Consider the following 21,583-nt stretch of genomic DNA (forward strand, 5'->3'; position numbering starts at 1 on the left):
TCTGCACCACTGTTTAAGAAATGTGAAGTAACAGTGGGAAATGATTTAAATTATAGCTCTTAGCGATTTAAAAATCGATCCACTGATTCACTTAACTATTCCTGTATATACCCATCTTTCTTGAATTCCCATACAGCTTTTGACACCACCATGTCCCACTGGGAGGTTCTTCCATGCATATACCATTCTGCAAAAAAATTTCAAGGGTAGCCTGTTGCCTCACTGCTTCAATTCAAAGGATCTCAGGTGAGCCTTCAACTACACAAGCATGCTGAGGATGCTGGGTAAATTTGCAGCCCTTTGAGAGACAGTCAGTGATGATTACATTCTTTGGGGGAAAACCCTGATGCACAGCTATCCAACCAAGAATAGTCACTGCAGTAGGGAGGGGAGAGAGGAAGACCTTGCTTGAATTAAACCCTTAGTGACATGAGGGTGGATTGTGTACAAAAGAAAAAACCCCGGGTTGCTGCAAAATATAGACTCAGGGTAACACAGACCAACAGAAGTCAGTTCTAACAGAGAAAACAAAGAGCAAGTAGAAACTGAGGGAAAAAAAGTAAAATATTTGCTTAACATTTCTGCAATATACTAACCTGAAAAAAATTCCAGCACTTCCTGCTGTGTGCAAGACCATGGCAAGCCTCGAACTCTTACTACATGCCCTTCTGACATTGTTTACTAGAACAGAAGAAAAAGTATTAATCGACAATTAGCTTAAAATGTTTACCAATCAAAAGCTTCAAGGCAGGCAAGAAAAATCACTGTAAAAACAAAATGTTGGACTAACGGCACAAAGTTCATCCAAATACCATTTTCCTTGCTCACTGTTAAAGAACAGACCTCATTAGGAGTGTTTATTTAGATTTTTATATTCCGCTTTCGGCACTTCAGAGCGGACTACATTCAGGTACTGTAGGTATTTCCTTATCCCCAGAGGGCTTACAATCTAACCAGGTCATTCATCAAAATGCATTAGGGCTTATTGCAGGCGTTAGGGCGGTAACGGCCACAATAATGCCATAACGCATCCATTTTTTTGCATCGCACGATGTGTATGCATATTCCAAAAATTTAGTCAAAGGGGAGGAGTTTGGGTGGGGTTTATCAAAATGAGGAATGTTTAACATTGTATGTGATTGCGTAACGAACATTAAATGCATGTTTTAATACCAGAAATAACTACACCTTTTTTTCCTGGCATTAAGTTGTGCCATATACCCGAAACATGATTTGCGATATTTATTGCGAATCCCATTTCAGGCAGAGAGGGAATCGAGAGCCTGAGGTGGCACACACATTAGTCATGTATCTATACCATTATAGGAGATCATGCAGTAGCTCGAAGTGAGCTTTTGGTGGTGGTCTAGAGTTTGGGGGGGGGGGGGGGGGGGGTTGCAGTATTACAGGCATATTCAGACATACAAACAGCACAGTACACATCAGTGAAGATTTGATGTGATTTGGAATGAGGAAAGGTACACAAGATGAGTGTACCTAATGTTACCGCAATGCACGAATAGATATTTTACCGCAACATACGGAAAATTTATCGTGCCTGCGATATTTTCACTGCGCAAGCTGCAAAGAGAGAGCGAGCGAGAGACTCTTTTTAAGGCTCTCTTATTAGTAACCTGTTTACCACTATATGAAGATCATGTAGTAGTACTCAAAGTGAGGTTTTGGTGGTGATCTACCTGTGAGGTCACCGACTGTGGGACGCCTACCTGTGAGGTCACCGGCTGTGGGAGGCGCTCCTCCAGCCCTTAAAGTAAGGCCGTGACCGACAACCTTCCTCTTCGACCCGGCTCCGTCCGTCCTCGCCTTGACACCCGACACGGCCCATGCTCTGGCGATTGGCGCCTGACCCATCGGGGTCCAGGGCAGGCCGCACTGCAACACAAGACCCCAGACGTCCTCTTCTGACTAGGCCACGCCTCCAACCCTTCGCCTGGCCTACCTGTGAGGTCACTGGCTGTGGGAGGCGCTCCTCCAGCCCTTAAAGTAAGGCTGCAACCTAGGCGTCGTGCGACCAAGGAGCTAATCCCTTGGTGCGCCCCTTAGTGCAGCCTCTTAACACACATCCTAACTGGTACCCCCTCAAGTTTCGGCCTCACCCCCTATTAACTACCTCCAAACCTTCCATTACCCCATCACACCTACCCCCATTGTCCACCCTGAATATCCCCTCCACAACGCTTTAGGTCCATCAGTGCAAACTGTATATTCTATCTTATTTACATCTCTTCTAACCCCAACCACTTCTTCCCTTTGCCACTCTTATTTACCTCATCAACGCCACCCAGCACTCAGTATATTCTCTACCCTCATCACAACATGACTACCTACCCCAACCCCATTCTCAACCCACGACCTTATTTCCGAAAAAAAATCTACATCCTCCCTCCCACTACAAGCCTCAGATCTCACCATCATGATCTCACCATTAACACAACTCTCTCTCTCTTCAACTCCCAATCTTTAACAAAAAAAAAAGTTTCCCCATCCTGAACGACCTACTGCAGAACACCCAGCCTGACATCTGTGCTATCACAGAAACATGGCTTAGTTAGACTGAAATGGTACTTCTGAATCAACTCCCTTCCAACCTTTATGACATATACTCCATCCCCAGACTCAAAAAAAAAAAAAAAAAAAGGAGGGGGCGGCCTCCTATTAGCGGCCAAGAAAGAATTAAAGCTTATTCCCCAAGTCAACATAGCCCATAAATTTGAGGTTGGCTTTTCCAAATCACCGCTGCTTCAAATCTGCCTGGTCTATACCCCTCCAGGCCTCCTCAATACTAATGCTTCCCCACTTATCGAATTCATTGCAGATAAGATAGACATGATATACCTGCCATCATCCTTGGAGATTTCAACTTACACGTTGACTGCATTCCCCTACCACCCTCATGCGAGGCCTTCCTATCCTCTATGTCAGCCATGGGCTTCACACAAATTATTTCCAGTCCTACCCACAAAGCCGGCCACACCCTCGACTTGATATTTACAAACTCCCACCTCCTCACAACTGTAGGCCCCATCTGTACCCCCATACCATGGTCAGACCACTCACTCATAAAATCAGTCCTCACTATAAATAAAGCGTTCTGCCCAAACAAACAAAACAATACTATATACTACAGGAAGTCTTGTTCCTCAGATGAATTGACCCTATCCCTATCAAAGAACCTGTAGAATCTAGACCTCACTAATGAAGACATGGCCTACAGCTCCTGGAAGAACATTACAAAACACATCGCAGATGAAATCTGTCCCAGTAACTCCAAAGAAAAGACCATCTAACCCAAAAAAACATGGTTCACTCCCGAACTTAAAGCTCTTAAACATCAATTACAAACTAAAGAAAAGGCGTAAGAATTCCTCCCCTGCCCTTCAGGCTTCCTACAAACACACCCTTCACACCTACAGAACTTCTATTCTGAAAACAAAAAGATTACTATGCCCAAAATATCCACAATTACCAATACGATGCCAAAGTTCTTTGCTTATGTCTCATCCCTCACAATTTCAACACCCCCTCCTATCACAGATACTGATGCCAAAAACAAATGTAATGAATTAGTTATTTTTTCCACACCAAAATCACCAAGCTTATCTCGAAATTCCCCCCTGACCTCCCCTCTCACCACCCAAAAGACCCCCAATAACACTCATCTCCTTCGAACTCACCTCCACTTCAGAGATAAGACTTCTAAAGAAAATGAAACCCTCCACCCACTCAGAAGACTCCATCCCTACAAAATCGCTCCTTGCTATTCCGGACACCATAGCCAAATCTATATCCGAAATTAACAACTGATCCCTTACCCTAGGTCTGGTCCCCGCTGAACTGAAACAAGCTACTCTCAAACCCATCTTGAAGAAACCCAATCTGGACCCCGCAGTTCCTGCCAATTACAGACCAATATCCAACTTATCATTCATAGCAAAACTCATGGAAAGGTTAGTCAATGCTCAGCTCATAGAACACCTTGAAAATCACAACCTGTTATTCCCCTCTCAATTCGGTTTCCGAAAATTCTTTAACACGGAAACCTTGTTAATCTCTCGCACCGAGACAATTCTCAAAGGGCTAGATAAAGGCCAAACATACATTCTGGCCATGCTAGACATCTCTGCAGCCTTAGATACCGTCAACCATAAAATCCTAATCAACCGCCTTTCTGATATTGGTATCGCAGGCTCAGCCCTGAGCTGGTTTTCATCTTTTCTGGATAATCACTACTACAAAGTCAGAATCGGCAACCATGTATCAAACCCAGTCAAGTTATCACATAGGGTTCCCCAAGGCTCGTCCCTCTCCCCAACCCTTTTTAACATTTTCCTACTACCACTATGCCAACTCCTTGCAGATCTGGGACTTACACACTATGTCTATGCGGATGATGTTCAGATACTCATCCCTGTCACTGATTCCATAACAAATGCCCTAAAAGCCTGGGATAAATGCCTCACCTCAATCAACAGTCTTCTCACTAACCTTAACCTTGCCCTAAACACCTCATAAACGGAATTACTCTGCATCTCCCAGGCCGCCACATTTCCCCATCTCCTCATCTCCCCCATTCCTTCTCACAACATGTAAGAGATCTAGGAGTCACCCTGGATAATCACCTCAATCTCCAAAAACATATAACCAACATAACAAAGGACTGTTTCTATAAACTACACATACTGAAGAAATTAAGACCCTTCTTACACCACAGCGACTTCCGAACAGTCCTCCAAGCCACTCTATTCACAAAGATAGACTACTGCAATACCCTACTCCTGGGACTGCCCACGATCACTACCAAACCACTGCAAATGCTGCAAAATGCAGCAGCCAGAATTCTCACCAACTCTCGCAGATCAGACCACATTACTCCAATCCTCAGAGATCTCCACTGGCTACCAATCCCAGCTAGAATCCTTTATAAAAGCCTATTATCCACAAAACCCTTCACAATAATGAGATTCACTGGCTCAACGATTCTCTCCAGTTTCATACCTCCAACAGACCGACTAGATCCGCCTACCTAGGTACCCTGGCTACCCCCCCCCCCCCCAATACAATTCCACACAGCTCACCTCCACCCGAGAATGAGCCCTCTCCATAGCAGGTCCTACGTTATGGAATTCGATGTCACCAGACCTACGTTTGGAACACTGTACAACCACTTTAAAAAAAAAAAAAAAAAAGTAAAAAACCTGGCTGTTCAAACAAGCATTCACGTAATCCATCCATACCTCTGACCACCTAGCCTTGTATCATAACTGTAATATAATGTAATAACTATTGCTACATAACTATTATATAGCTAGCCTGGTAACTTAACTGTGATAATGTAACTATAATATAATGCAATAACTATTGCTACATAACTGTTATATAGTTTATAATATAAACTCTGTCATATATATAGTTTGTAATATTATGCACTCTTAAAGTTGTTACAAGGATCTGTCATCCTCCTCGCTAGTCTCCTCACTCGTCTCTCCCTGATCGTTCTTCTCTTGCCCTGTTCCTTACGATTTCCCTGTTAGATGTAACTATTATCCTTCCATTCTGTTAAGTTTTTTGTACCTCAGTTGTATGTAAACTGATGTGATATTCATTTGAATGTCGGTATATAAAAGTTTTAAATAAGTGTACTGTACTGTTCGTACGTCTGACTGTGCATGTAAAACTGCACCCCCCCCAAACTCTAGATCACTAAAGCTTCACCTCGAGCCTTAAAAAGAGGTGCTCTCTCTTTCTAGCCAGGAGCAGCAAACAAGGAAATGCCTGCCTGGGCACATCACGGCTTGCGTAGTGAAAATACTGCGAGTGTGAAATGTATCGCTCATTGTGGTAAAATACATATGTGAAGCGCTAAAATAGCATGCATTGTGGTACTTCAAAAATTACTCGAACCATGCCCCTCCCCCTTTTTTTCATGGATGCTATTCATGCAAAATGTATAGCAAACTGATGAATATAAGCATAAGTTTGTACCTGAGGCAATGGAAGGTTGTATCCTCACTACTACTAATCCCCTGTACCTGACCTAGAGATAGCTCATTTCAAGCAATGCATAATGGCTGTCAAGTTTTCTGCAAAACCATATACAAAATTGTATTTCAGGGTTATACAACTCAGATTTTTTTTCAATGTTGCAAAGAGATGGTAAAATTGTGTCTTACTGGTTAATTTCCTTCCCTTCTGCTACATCAGTCCAAAACCTATGGGTATATCCTTTCATCTAGCATTTGGAGGCAGATTTTTTTTTATGGCATCACCAGCATGGTCATGAATAGAACACAACCAACCAGTATACTACTGTCAAAGCTATTAAAAGTAATTATAATTCTCAAAATATGACTGCCACTACAAAAAGCAGCATCTAAAACAGATATGTATTCTTAAACTTTTGCAAAACTCAATTTCTTAAGTAAAGACATGGCTTGAAATGTCACAGTAAACACCAATATCCTTGTGCTTGTAAAAAAAAAAGCAATCTCCATTTACACACATTAAATATAGACATCCCCTTTCTTCTCACCCCCCCTTTTTTTTTTTTTATTTAAATGGGTGGGGCTCGTGATTCTTGTAGCAGAAGCAAAGAAAATTCACAAGAATTTCTCCATCTTCTTTTTGTTTCACCAGTCCCAAACTTATGGGAAGTACCAAGCCCATCTAAGAGTGGGGTGGATGACAATCCCACTTTTAAGACTGAAAAACCAAACAAGAAGATCCAACCTATAAAGTTTCATAAATGGTCCTAAGGCGGTCCAGGTAGCAGCCTTGCAGATCTTCAGACAAACTTACTGTGCCCTCTCTTCTACCCTCTCTTCTACCCTCTCTCTTTCAGAGAGGGCCTTAATCTCTGGTGCTCATCTTCCTTGCAAACAGGCTAAGGTAATTTCATTTTTTTAACCATCTTGCAAATAGAAGGCTTTGAGGCTGCTTCTCCCTTCTGTAAACCACTAAAATAGATTAAAAAAAAAAAAATCTGACTTCGGAAACTCTTTAGTCCTCTCAAGATAAACTTGTAAACACCTCTTTACATCTAAAAATTGTGGAGCACAGGAAGTACAATCCTCTAATTCATATGAAAAAAGGAGACAGCCTTTGGTAGAAAATAACCGAATTTCTAGTGAACCTTAAGAAAAGTGATTGACAAGACAAAGATCGAAATTCATCTTGCTGATGGAATAGCTATTAGAAATAATGGGGCCAATGCAAATCGGTGCGCTGAGCACACTGTTAACCTGCAGTCGGATACGGGTAGAATAGGCGCTAATCAATCCCCTAATGCAGTGATTCTCAACCTTTTTTCTATTGGACACACCTGGCAGATAACGCTTACAGGCATGACACTGAACACTTCTAGTATCATCTGACCTAATAAGGGAGATGGAGGATAGTAGAGTTAAAGGGCAGATGGCCTGTGGACAATGCTTAGTTTGTCCACAGGTATTAAATGGTCCTGTGTTTAAACATCCAGTGACAGATCAAGTATATAGGCTGAATGGGACATACAACTGTAGAAGTGCACAGGTAGTGTATGCTGTAACATATCCATGTGGTTATATCTACATTGGCCACACAAAACTGATGGTGAGTGTGAGGATAAGGGAACATTTGAGTTGCATTAGAACCAACAAAATACAAGCACCTTTGGTACAACATCGGTTACAAATGGCCCATACAGAACAGGATGTGAAATTTGTGGTATTACATCAGGAACAAAACAAGCGGGGAGGAAATGTGAGTAAAAAACTCATGATTAAGGAACAGAGATTTATTTATGAGTGGCAAATGCTTATCCCTAAGGGCCTTAATCGAGAAATAAAGTGGCAGGCATTGTTGTAAAAGGAGGAGTTAATGTGCATTTACAGGAGAGCATCTGTGATTTTGTCAGATAATTCATATGTGAAGTTAATTATGGTGAGGTGTAGTGAGTGTATACTGTTTGAAAATGAATGGGAATGATACTATTTGAACGCATGAGTAGCAGAGTTGGCTAGCGTTGAGGTAGTAAGGGTGGTTTAAGATGAGCAAGAGGAGTGAAGCATGCTGGGAGATTAAGCATAATAAAAAGTTGGGTCAGGTGGAAGGACTGTAGCACGCATGTGCAGCGTGGTTGAAGCCACAGTTGAAATATGGCGAGATGACTGTAAGCTTCATTTCGGTAAGAGAAAATGTGAAGTGGTTGAGAGGTTAATACTATGATACGTTTCTCCATTTTTTGGTTTCAGTTTATTTATTTTTTCATTATTTCCATTTTAATTAGTTTGAAAAAGCCGGAGGAGGGCATGGTGTAGGAAATTGTGATATTCATTCAGACTCAGACGAGGAGATATTAGATGTGATATTTAAAAGAATGCATATTTATTGTGAAAAATTGGTTTAATATAGGATTAAGGGCAGTCTTTGATAGACCGAGAGTATGGCAATTTGTGAAGCAGTATCAGGGCGATGTAAATGAACCAGGAGCAGAGGAGGTTTGCCAGCAGAAACACAATACAGGTAATATAAAATATAGTTGGATGTGGTGATGGTATAAATTAAGAGTTTTGGGGGGGTAGGACAATGTAATGGAGAAATTACTTACCTGATAATTTTGTTTTCCTTAGTATAGACAGATGGACTCAGGACCAATGGGTATAGTGTGCTCCTGATAGCAGTTGGAGATGGAGTCAGATTTCAATCTGACATCAGCACTACATATACCCCTGCAGGAAGCTCTGCTCTTCAGTATTCTCCTCAAAAAGCAATTGTGGATATATGTGCGTTTGATTAACTTGAACTGGTTGACATGAATTTTAGCTGGAGACCGCCAGTTCACTCAACCGAGAAACACCGACACCTGGTAACTATGGGTGTCCTAACTAGAGGACAAGCGTGGCTTACCCGTGGTTGTCTTGCTCTCGGGGATTGTCACCCGAGGTTTCTGTATTATGCGGCAGCCATAGGCGGGATACCGAGTCCATCTGTCTACACTAAGGAAAACAAAATTATCAGGTAAGTAAATTTCTCCATTTCCTAGCGTGCAGCAGATAGACTCAGGACCAATGGTATGTACAAAAGCTACTCCTGAACTGGGTGGGAGGCTGCCTGTGGCCCACTTAGTACTGCCCTAGCGAGTTCTGTGTCCTCCCTGGCCTGAACATCCAGGCAGTAGAACCTGGAGAAGGTATGAATGGAGGACCACGTCGCCGCCTGACAGATCTCGGCGGGTGACAGCATCTTTGTTTCTGCCCAGGACACTGTCTGGGCCCTTGTGGCATGGGCCTTGATTTATAGAGGTGGAGGCTAGCCTTCCACTATGAAGGCTGCCTTGATTACTTCTTTGATCCAGCGGGCTATGATTGCCCACGAGGCTGCTTACCCTTGTTTCCTCCCGCTGTGAAAGACGAATAGGCGGTCAGTTTTTCATACGGATTCTGATCTTTCCAGGTAGAGGACTAGGAGTCTGCCGACGTTAAGATGGCATAGGCGGCGTGAGTCTTCCGAGTCCTTATTCTCGTCGGGAGATGGCAAAGAGATGGTTTGGTTTAGAAGGAAATGAGAAGCCACCTTTGGAAGGAAGGAGGGGACAGTGCGTAGCTGTATGGATCCCAGTGTGAATCTGAGGAACGGTTCCCGGCAGGATAGCGCTTGAAGTTCGGAGATGTGACGGGCTGAACATATTGCCACTAGAAATGCAGTCTTCAAGGTCAGGAACCTAGGGACAGACAGCGTGTAGGTTTGAAGGAAGCTCCCGCTAGGAAGTCGAGTACTAGATTGAGATTCCATAGGGGTACCGGCCACTTTAATGGTGGTCGGATTTGCTTGACCCCTCTCAGGAAGCGGGAGATATCTGGATGGGAAGATAGACTGATGTTGTCCACTTTGGCTCTGAAGCAGGCCAGCACGGCCAGTTGAACCTTGATGGAGTTGAGAGACAACCCTTTCTTCAGGCCGTTCTGCAGGAATTCCAGGATCATGGGAATTTTGACTGTCCGCAGAAGGATGTCACAGTCTTCACACCAGGCTTCGAATATTCTCCATATTCGTATTTAAGTTAAGGATGTGGAAAACTTGCATGCTCGGAGCAAGGTGTCAATTACTGACCTCAAGTATCCGCTCTTCAAGCGAGTCCTCTCAATGGCCAGACTGTAAGAGAGAATAGAGTTGGGTCTTCATGGAGGATCTGTCCTTGCTGGAGTAGGTCGACACAGGGGGTTCCCAACCAGAGGTCTTCGCATATCTGCGTATCACTGCCTTCTTGGCCAGTCCGGGGCCACTAGAAGTACTAACCCCCTGTGGTGTTCTATCTTGCCCGTCCAGTAGTGGCCATGGAGGAAAGGCGTACAGCAGGTCTTCCTGTGACCAGTTTTGGACGAGGGCGTCGATTCCCTGGGATTGAGGGTCTTGTCTGCGACTGAAGAACAAGTATGTTATGCGCCCAGCTCGTCGCTGTGCACCCAGCTCAGGCAGACGGTACGGCGATCAAGAGGGGGAAATCGCGCTGGCGACCTCGCCATTAAGATGGCAAGCCCCCCTGGAGGGTCTCCACATGAGAGGACCCTCGAGCCGGATCGGGGTCTAGCCTGGAAGGGGCTGTTCTACCCGATGGGACAGGCGCCAATGGGCAATTTGTGCGGCTATCCGAGCCTCGGAGACAAAGTTTTCTGCCTTACCTTGTCGGCGCTTCCCGGTCTCCGGCTGCGGGGGGAGAGGGAAATACTTCACCGCCGCACTCGGTCTTGCACCCGCTGCCTCTCAGCCGCTCCCTCCTGGGGTCTAAGTCCACGCCGGGAACCGGCTGCCGGACTGAGGCTTACCTCCGAGGGACCTCTGAAATCACCGCATGAATTCTCGACTGGGGGAGGGACCCTTAGGTATCACCACATGAGAGCGGGGTTTCTCTTGTAGAGGTAAGATTTTGGAATTCTCTCTCCTCTTTTGGGTTTGGATCTTCTATTGCTGTGCAAGCGTGTGTACAGTCCCAAACTACTATGGAGACGGAGAAATACTGAAGAGCAGAGCTTCCTGCAGGGGTATATGTAGTGCTGACGTCAGATTGAAATTTGACTCAGTCTCCAACTGCTATCAGGAGCACACTATATCCACTGGTCCTGAGTCCATCTGCTACACACTAGCAAATCGTATTTAAGGAAACACGTGATTGGTATTCCTTTATAGAACAACTTTGGGGAGAACATCGTTGTGATTTGAAGACAAGAAAAAGAGCTATAGCGATTGAGGATCGTTTGGTAATATAGCATTTAAAGGCTTTGAGAAGTGAAGAGCTTGTGCGACAGAGGAAACAAAAAGAAAATCAACAACAATCAGTGTATGAGAAGTTCTGTGAAAATTTATTATAAATCTGAGGAAACTAGGAGCGAAACAAATAGGATCTTATATTATTGGGTACTGATGTTTTAATATGGTATGAATGTGGTAGTGTGTATGATTTGGGGGGGATATGGGGGGCTGGTTTTAGATTATATGGTTGTATACAATATTGTATTAAAGTATTAATAAAAGATAGAATTGTGTAAAAATAAATAAATATTTCCTTTATGCGAAGTTAATATTGTATGGGGAACATGGTACCTTCAGTGACATTATACACTGAACACTTGACCATCACAAGGCTAAATGTAAACATATACTCTGCATCCACAGGAACCCGCCCCTCCCCCCCACGTCCCCAAACATTGGATGCAGAGCAGAAGTTGGATGTGTCAAATACAACTCGCTATATAAAAAGGATATTCTGATTCTAGTGTTATCTCAGTAACAGAAACAAACTCCCTTACTATCAGGTGCATTGTAAAATATAAAATCTGGAAGAAAAAAAGATCAGCACAGGTGTAGCAAACCTTCCATACCACTGCAACACTAATTCCAAAAACTCAAACAGCAATAGCCCTTCCTATGAAAAGGCAGCAGTGCAGCACCAATGCATGCCCTATTGAGAATGAGAAAACGCAACAAAGAAGATTGATACAAATCCCTACCTACTAGTAAAAAGACCACAAATTACAAATGTGGAGACAAAAATTGGAAACGAAACCTCAAAAAGCCACTTGGCATACCGTGGCAAACTGGAGAGCTAGAAACAGAAATACAAATCCTCCTACACTAAGAGAAGAAATGCACATTCCCAAAATAGACATATTATGGCTCTTGCACCGTCACTCCCCTTCCATGCCTTCATCATCTTTCACTTTTCCCAATTACTCCCTTTCAATCATCCGCTCACACTCATATACCTGCCCAGCATTCCTGACCCCCACATCCTCTTCCCTGTGCTCCCTCTCTCCCCTGCTTGACTCTCCTGACCCTGTTTCCCACCCCTTCCTGCTCAGCAGTCCCCACACTCCCTCTCTGTTCCACCTTCATCTTCCCAGGAGCCCCAACCTCCTTTCCCCCACCCTTGACAGGATGAAAAGATCAGCAGCAGCATCACTCCCAGACTCAGCAGGGCTAGATAACGTTTGCGTCCCATCAGGCCTAGAATAGCTGGAACTGGCAATGTCTCACTCTGATCTGGATGAAGGAAGAAACAGCCTCTCACTGGGTGAGAAAGAAGTGAGAGTAGCCTCCCATCAGGCCCAATGTATAAGAAGTCAACCAACTCCCACCCGGGCTGATAAGGAGGCAGCCATCTGCTGGCCCTGCGACACTTCCCAGGGCCTCTCGTCACACCTGTTGAGAACTACTGCCCTAATGCAATAAGGGAATTAGTGCATATTCAACGCATGTCCAACACTGAGTGAATCTGATAGCGCTCATCACATGCAAATGCAAACCCAAGGAGTAGGCTTTAATAGCTGTGCGCATCAAAAAAAGATGAAAAACAAAAACAAAATCAAGTTGACAGTTGGACCCATTACGAAAACCGATGCAGAGTATATCGGCAGGTTACCTTACCAGACAGCCACCGATAAACTGTGTTGGTTTTCCAGTAAACGATGGTCATAAAAACAGGCGCTGGTTTATCGGCATCTGTTTTTGTGGCTGTCTGCCGGTAAGGTAAAAACGCTGATAAACTCAGCATCTGTTTTCGTGACCGGCGTACTGCAGTCACAAAAACAGATTGGGTTTGCAATAGCAAGGATGCGTGCATTAAGAGAGTGGGCACTGACTCTTCACTGCCCGCTTTCTACGCAACTTTATTGCATCGGCCCCAATGTCTTTAATGTTAAATCCTTCTCAAACGGGGACTTGGCTAAAGCCCGCAAAACCAAACAAATTCCCTTGTGGAATCACTGACCTAACTGGTGGCCGAACATGCTTTACATCAGTAAGAAAATAAGAAATATTCCTATGAGAAGATACCAAGCTTCCTTTAATCTTCCCACGAAAGCATGAGATGGCTGCTACTTGCATCTTCAACGAATTCACAGTCAAACCCTTTTCCAGACTTCTTTGTAAAAGGGAAAGGATTTATATGCACCAAGGTGGTAATTTATTCCAGCTGCAAAAATGTCATGCATAAGATGTAGACTTTTCTATAATTCAGCATTCTAGTAATAACTGAAGAGGAATAACTTTTTTTTTTTTTTTTTTAATTAAACCTGGTCCTTTCAAGAGCCAGACCGTAATCGAGAATCAACATGGATCCTCCATTTGTATAGATCTGTATACCACAGTTTATGGCCAGTCTGGAGCTACTAGAACAAACACACTCCTATCTTCCTTAATACCCACTTAATGCCCATTGACCATGACAGGAAAAAAAGAGCTTGTGTCCTTTCCAACCCTGCTGCAAAGCATCCATCACTTCGCTGCCGCTCTCTCTGCACAAGCTGTAAAACTTTGCTTTTCTGTTCTGCCCTGGCTGCCATTAAATGTGTCTGATGTGGCCCCCATCTTTGCACTATTTGAAGATAAATCTAACTCAACTCCTATTTGCCAGGATGTATATCACATTCCAACTGAGATAATTCACTTGAATGTTCACCTGCCCTGCTACATGCACAGCAGACAACTGCCCAAGGAAAAAGGAGATGTTTCCTTCAAAATGCCCTGTTACACCCCATTTATGTGACCACAGTTGCATAATTCTTTTATAGCCTTCCCTAGAAGAAAGTCCTGAAAATGTAACAGGGCCAACCTGATGCTTCCAGTTTCAAGCCAGTGGATGGACCATTGAGACCAAGAGTTCTAAGCATACCGGTTCATGTAATACACCCCCCCCCCCCAGCCTGTTAGACTGGCATCAGCTGTCAGAAGTACTCAATCTGGACCCTCCAAAAGCATTCCTTTCTGCAAATTCAGAGCATGTGTCCAACTCAGGGAATCTCAAACCTTGTTGGACAATGGTAGGCAAACCTCGAATCTCTGACATTGTGGTTTCCATCTGTTCATCTGTTTAGAAGAGAGACCTAAAGATGCCCAAATGTGTGCCCTTGCCCAAGGTACCAGATCCAAAGTCGAAGCCATAGTGCCTAACAGCTGCAAATAAGTCCAAGCAGTCGTCACTTGTTTGCTTAGAAAACCACCTGCAACCAAATCTTTAAAATTCTCTTTTGCAGCAAATAAACCATACCTGCCTCAATGTTGAATAATGCCTCTAAGTGTTCTATGGTCTGAGATGGCTCTTTGCAAAGTTGATTGTCCATCCTAAAAGCTGGAGCAAAGGCACTAATATTTCCACAGCTAATACTCCCTCTACATACATCTTGGACCTTATTAACCAATAAGGTTAAACTAAAATTCCTCTTCCTTAAAAGGGCTGCTACAAGATTCTTTGAGCCTTTGCTAAGCCAAATGGAAAGGCCCTGAATTGATAATATTGACTAATTACTCATGAACATTTTTTGGAAACTTGGCTTCATTGGAATACGAACATAAACCTCCTTTAGATTCAGTAAAGCTAAAAATGCATCTTTTTGCACGGAAGATATCACTAAAGGGTTTCTGGGTTAAAATGAATATATAAACTTTTTTTTCACCCCTTTAAGATCTAAAATTGGTCTTTAAGTCCCATCTTTCTTTGGGATAAAGTAAAATTGAATAAACTCCTTTGATGTTCTTCTTTGGGGCATACTTGTATTGAATTATATCCAGAAACCACAGATCTGACATAATGTGGATCCATTCCCTGAGAAAAGCCTGTTCTCTGCCCCCTAAAGGCTCCTCCAGAGAATTAATTCCCTGGACTTCACTGGGAATTACTAGAATGCTTGGTTTGAGTTGCTCTGTGGTCTTCTTGCCCCTCAAAAGGCTTGAACCTTTTACCTCTTGTAACCTACAGGAACATCCATTTACCAGGCTTATACCCTCCTAGCCTCAGTAAACTGGTTACTACTCCTAAACTTACAAGGGTTCAATTTGGCTCTATCTTTGGGTAAATAATGTATTCTTGTTTATCTCCTCTTAAAGGGTAGCTGTAAGAGCTAACACTTTGACCATCTGCAGCCCAGTTGCTAAGTCACAGAAGTTGTCTGGATCCAATAGAAAGAGCTAAAGACCTGGCCGAAGTTCTAATATCATGCATCAGATAAATAGGCCGATGCTGATTCAAGTTTTGCTGTTCCTTTATCTTCAGAGATCTGATGAATCCAACGAAGTAAAGCTCTTGATAAGTAGCTTGAACAAACTACATCCTGCAGAACAAATATGCTGAAAATACACATTTATGGGCTAATTAAAGGGTCCACAGGATCAGAAAATATAAAGTAGCTCCACCTCACACTGGGATAGTAGTCCTACTGGCCACAGCTATCACCACATCAACCTTGGGTTGCTGGAAAAAACAATCCAGGGACCTCAGATGGCATGGGATACAGGCTATTAAAGATTATCAGGTGTATATAGCTGCCTCAGGAGCCTCATATTCAGAAAGGCTCATTGATTCTCTCAGGATGCACAAGAAACAGATGCAGATAGATCTATATGTTCCTCTTAAAATAGGATACCAACCAAGAATCTCTTCAGCTTTGTCCTCTAGCCACAAGGCTGAAGACTCCTGTGCGATTAGTGCAGTGATTTCCTTCTTATGGAAAAGCCTAATCTCCTCTATCCTGAATGAATCTCACCTTCCTCTACTGATTGTAGTCCACTACTAATTCTTGAAATCCTCAAACTTTAAATAGGTAAGGTAATCCATACCTAATGAGACAAAATTATCAGGCTCCAATCTCCTTTTAGGAATCCTTTACAACTTCAGAACCAGAACACACCCAGACTGGTCTCATCGCATGCTGTCCCTGCAGAGCTTGAAAAGCCTGATGTAAAACCTTAAAAAAAAAATAAAAAAAATTCAGGTGTAAAAGCTCCTCCACTGGTACTAGGAACTTCCGGCATCACATTCTGAAGGAAGTCCTGCTCCAGCAGCAATTTGGGAGGTCCTTGAAGGCAGTTAGTTGACATTTTGAAACAGCAAACTTAACTGTTAGAATATCTGGCACTGATGCCCAGGTCAGTGGAAGTGCTCTAGGGACAGCTTTAACAAATTACCTGCCTCTAAAGATGAGGACTTCTTCACAGGAGTCACACAGGGCGCATCAGGTATATCTACTTTACTGTGGCACTCAAAGCACAAGCTTCCCTCTCTACTACACAGCCAATAGCTTAGTTTCTCTCTACACTGCTTTTATTTAAAATGTTAAAACAAATTCCATTGGTATGTCTAGCCCTACTTTCTGTAAATATTTTGTTACTATATATGAACATACATTAATATACCACTATGTTTTTTTTATATGCATGTATATACAATGATTATGTAACAAACTAATGCCTAATTAACAATACATCATGTAAACCGATGTGATACCTTGAGTGAATGTCTGCATACAAAAATAAATAAATAGCAAAGGTGTGTTTGTTCCGCAAGCACTGCACCGTTGAACTTTTTCAGTCATCATGAGTGCATCTTAAAAGTAAATCGCGGCTTAAACTGTGAGAGAAAGCAGCTGCCGGTGAGAGCTAGTTTCCCCCATATGAGCTCTCCCTTAAATTTCCTCCTTCTGCAAATATAAACACTACCTAATCCATGGCCATTAGGCAAGCAGCAACAGCAGCCACAGTCTGGACATGCTTCACTACAGGAGAAACATCCACAGGAGATTGGCCTGCATATTACCAATCAGGCAAATACTTAGAAAATAACTTTTAAAATCCATCCTTTAATCTATTTTCTTTCTGTTCGATGAGTTCCAAACTCAAAAGCCATCCGGCAGCTGGAGACAGAACACTGGCTAGATGTTTATTTTATTTATTTATTTAAAAGTGTTTGTATACCGTCTTTACAAACAGTGTTTAATCAAAACGGTTTACATAAGTAAATAAAAAACAAATGTAAATAAAGATTTAAATTTAAAAGAACATAAAGATTATCAAATTATAAAAGCTCAAAATTACAAAAATATATAATAAAAATAAAAATCTAAAACAATGAATAGTTTACATAAAAAATAAATCAATATATAATAATGTTGTGCCCTGTGTGATGGAGAAGTAGTTATGTTATTTAGTGTGTGATATATGGAAAGCAGATTGAAATAAATGTGTTTTTAGGGATTTTTTGAAGTGTTTGGAGTTGGATATGGATCTTAAAGAGTCTGGTAATGCGTTCCATAAGATTGGTCCAATGACAGAGAATGATCTTTTTCTGGTGATGTCAAGACGGGCCTGTCGTGGTGATGGGATGTCTAAGAGGTTTTTGTCCAGTGATCTTAGATGTCTGGTGGGTTTGTAAATCCGGAGAATGGAACATAAGGTAATTGAATTAGGAGTGTAGATGAGAGAGTGTATAATGGACAGGATCTTGAATTGTATTCTGTATTTAATTGGTAACCAATGTAATGATTGAAGTATCGGAGTGATGTGATTTTTTATGGAAGAGTTTTTTTATGGAAGATGTGTTCTATTCATAATAAAAATAACATGGGTACACAATCATTTGTAACAGAAACCTCAAATTTGAAGGCATCAAACCTGGAGCTTCACCAAAAATTTTTTTATAGTGAAGAACTCTACCCCATGTCATATGCCAATCTTTTTGCTTTTTTAACAATGATGGAGCAAGTATCTTTGTGTCATCAGGTTTTCTATTTTAAAATTGATGGCGCTGTCAGTCCTAGCAATATAGTTACCAACTCTGTGAGAAGTTCTCTTAATTTATGCAGAGCTTTAACAAAACTGCAAGTCCCGACATTGATTTTTCAAAGTAATTCTTCATCAGGAGACCAATACCAAAGACTCTTGCACTTTTTCACTATTCTGCCTAGTTTTCCCCACACTGTGTAACCAGATTAAAGCAGACAACCTACAGGCCGATACAGTAAAAACACAGGAGAGCGGGCGCACAGGCCACTCTCTGTGCGCACGATACAGTATCTTAGTTTATTTAAATTAGGCCCGGCGGTAAAAAGAGGCGCTAGGGACACTAGCGCGTCCCTAGCGCCTCTTTTTTGAGAGAAGCGACAGCTGTCAGCGGGTTTGACAGCCGATGCTCAATTTTGCCAACGTCGGTTCTCGAGCCCGCTGACAGCCACGGAAACCGGATGCCGGCAAAATTGAGCATCCGGTTTTCGACCCAACAGCCGCAGGCCCATTTTAAAAATTTTTTTTTTTAATTTTTTACTTTTTAAACTTTTGGGACCTCGGACTTAATTATTGCCATGATATTAAGTTGGAGGGTGCACAGAAAAGCAGTTTACTGCTTTTCTGTGCACTTTCCCCGTGCCCGGAGAAATTAGGGCCTACCTTTGGCTAGGCACTAATTTCTGAAAGCAAAACGTGCGGCTTGGCTGTACATTTTGTTTTCTGAATCGCGTGGGAATACCTAATAGGGCCATCAAAATGCATTTGCATGTTGCGGGCGCTATTAGGTTCGGGGGGGGGGGGGGGTTTGGACGTGTGTTTTGGACGCGCTATTATCCCTTACTGAATAAGGGGTAAAGCTAACGCGTCCAAATGCCGGCTAACAGTGCGCTCCGGAGCGCACTGTACTGTATCAGCCCACTAGTTTGCAGACAGGCTTCCCCCACCTATGTTCTATTCATAACATATCCTGGTGATATAAAAAAAAAAGTCTGCCTCCAAATGCTAGATAAGAGCATATACCTATCTATAAGTTCGGGACTGGTGGAGCAAAAGGAAGAGGGAAAAAAAGCTTTAAAAAAAAATTAAAATAAGATTTTATTTTGGATCCATAGCATAAAGTCCAATAGAAAGATTATGAAACTCAAGACAGACAGGACAGCCACTGTTCCAGGAAGATAGAGAAGGGCTGCACTTAGGTGATGAAGAATGAAAAAATAAACATGTACAGTCACCCCTTTCCCTCAAAGGAAGACAAGCAGGAGCACATGAACAGAGCACTTCATCCCTGACAATTACATTCTAGTTTTAGAATCCTTAAAAATACATTTCAAGCTTATAAACCAAACACAAATGCAATGAACCCGATTTACTAAGGCTCCCCAAACTTACCAATTCTGTGTGTGGGAAAAGAGAGCTTATTAAACTGCGTCCTAACACAAATTTCACAACACTCTGACATAACATGACAAACAAAAACAAAGATCTGTGTAAGTCAGTCTCCTTTTGATATGAAGCATTAGAGGCCCGAGATGTATCTATGGCAAAAAAAAAAAGCAAAGCTGAGGGAACCTTAATCTATCACTACCACTAAAATACCAAATAAAACATTCTCCCAACAAAAGAATTGCACAGCTATTCATATGAGCACTATTTTTCTTAAAAAAAAAAAGAAAGGGGAGACAAATCAAACATGATAAAAGTTGGTTTAGGTATTCAGTTCAGGTGCGCCATCATCCTTGGGCAGGGCAGTGGGTGGAAAAACAGATCTTTGGGGTTACCTCCTGTGCTCCATCACCCCAAACATGGTACTCTGCAAGAAGTTCCAGCAGTCTATGGGCAGACAGGTCTTCAAAAGGCCAGAAAGTAGTGTCTCTTCCTCCTTTTAATTATCTCAGAGGAGGATCTCTAGGTATGCCCTAGATCTGCACCAAAGAAAACCTCCGCAAGAAACTAAAAGAAGATTATATAAACATTTGATTTCAATATACTGGAACTTCATTTTAGGAACTAGTCAATTTATAACAAGAAAGTCCATATAAGCTGATTAAAATCTGAAAAATGTTTGGGCTAAACTCAGAACTTTAACGGGAAAGCTCCGTTCCTAGCTTTTGCATATATAGGGTTAGGTCACAATGTATATACGGGGCAAACACATGAGCAGGTGTTTGCAAGATTAAGTGCTAAAAAGATAGCTACAGCTTCTATGAGATTTAAATATAATGAAATAAGTTCTGGAATAATAAAGTCCGGATTCCACAGTGCCTGTAACTTATACACCGGTAGTTATGTAACCGGCGTTTCCAAGAGACATGCGACTGCCCCGCCATACCACGCTTAAGAAATATTGCATTAGCATCGAAAACAGCTTTAGAAAACATAAAACCACGAACCAGCCACAAACTTTAAGCACCGTGTAGTCCAAATACGACGTAATAAGCGTTCTCCCATCCATCGCCGTTGTTACATCTAATCGACTATCCCTAGGTAGTATTAAAATAAAAGGCCCACCCCCCAAAAAAATGCCCAAAGTACAGGCCTACCTAATATCACCCGTTCCCAACAGATCTGCGCCACATCCCGTCTCCACAGCTACTTCCGGCCTACGAAGACAGGCAGCTGGAAGCCATGTCCCGAGTCCCGCCGCCAGGCAACCAAAAGCGCGCACAAAATGGCGTCGGGAAGCCATGACGCGCGGGGGAAGAGGAATAGAGCGGGAACTATCTCCACAGCCATTAGCCCCCACTGGGCGCACCACCAATCCATTTAACTTCAAAACATCAATTGCTTTTACTTAATTTTATAAAGCAAACAATTAAAGCCTCCCTCTAGATCTGCAGCGCCCAAATGAGACTCAGAATCGTCCACCCCTTAGCCTTTAAAGAGGTAGTCACGCGATGAAAGGTTAGGTGCACATACCACAAGGCTGAGTGCAGGGCTTACTTAAAACAGAGAGCCGAAAGCAAGGTCGTCCTCGCCTGCGCACTTGGGAAGAAACCGGCCTGCTCGCACCGTTTGTTCCAGACGTTTCCGCGCTCACAGCACCGCCCATCCGTCTAAACAACAGTAAATCCGCACCGGTCCAAAAGAAGCAGATACAAAAAAAAACCCCGCCGTAGGTAAAGCGAGGCATAAGCGTATACGCTCCACTTCTTTATCTACTCACCGTATGTCTTCTTCCAACGGTTTCAACCGACCACACGGTCCGATGGAAAGCGAGAGACTGGCGTTCTCTCTCGTAGTCAAATCTCGCGAGACCGTTGATCTCGCAAGGACGTTCCAAACCTCGTCTACAGCCCTGGCCCCGCCCTGTGTTGCGTTGCATTTCTCTGAACTTTAGGGGAAGGGGTGGGAGCATGCTCCAAGCGTAGGCGTTGTTAGGGGATGCGAGCGCCAGAGAAAGCGGGTGCGGTTTATTACAAAAGCTATACTGAGCTGGAACAAAGTATTTATGTCAGAAAGATGTAAATACAGAAAGCGTCCTAGTTTTCGGGATATAATGTATTGTAAATTAAAAACGGAAATTGTTCATCGGAAAATA

General features: G+C 42.8%; 1 protein-coding gene across 2 annotated transcripts in view; it reads right to left on the reverse strand.

Annotated features, from left to right (window-relative positions):
- HNRNPH3 (heterogeneous nuclear ribonucleoprotein H3) overlaps positions 1–21,361 on the reverse strand; it is a 131,807-nt gene extending 110,446 nt beyond the window's left edge. The window contains exons 1-2 of one of the 2 annotated variants that reach the window (XM_029609669.1): positions 21,209–21,361; positions 597–681 (exon numbers count right to left, since the gene is read on the reverse strand). In XM_029609669.1, the coding sequence (XP_029465529.1) occupies positions 597–675 (79 nt within the window). In that variant the 5' untranslated portion in view covers positions 676–681; positions 21,209–21,361. Of the gene's footprint in view, positions 1–596; positions 682–20,435; positions 20,569–21,208 lie in introns of those variants that run through there. The other variant, XM_029609670.1, reaches the window with a different exon arrangement.
- Between the last annotated feature and the right edge of the window lie 222 nt (positions 21,362–21,583).

Source organism: Rhinatrema bivittatum, chromosome 7, assembly GCF_901001135.1.
Source record: "Rhinatrema bivittatum chromosome 7, aRhiBiv1.1, whole genome shotgun sequence".
NCBI classification, from domain to species: domain Eukaryota; kingdom Metazoa; phylum Chordata; class Amphibia; order Gymnophiona; family Rhinatrematidae; genus Rhinatrema; species Rhinatrema bivittatum.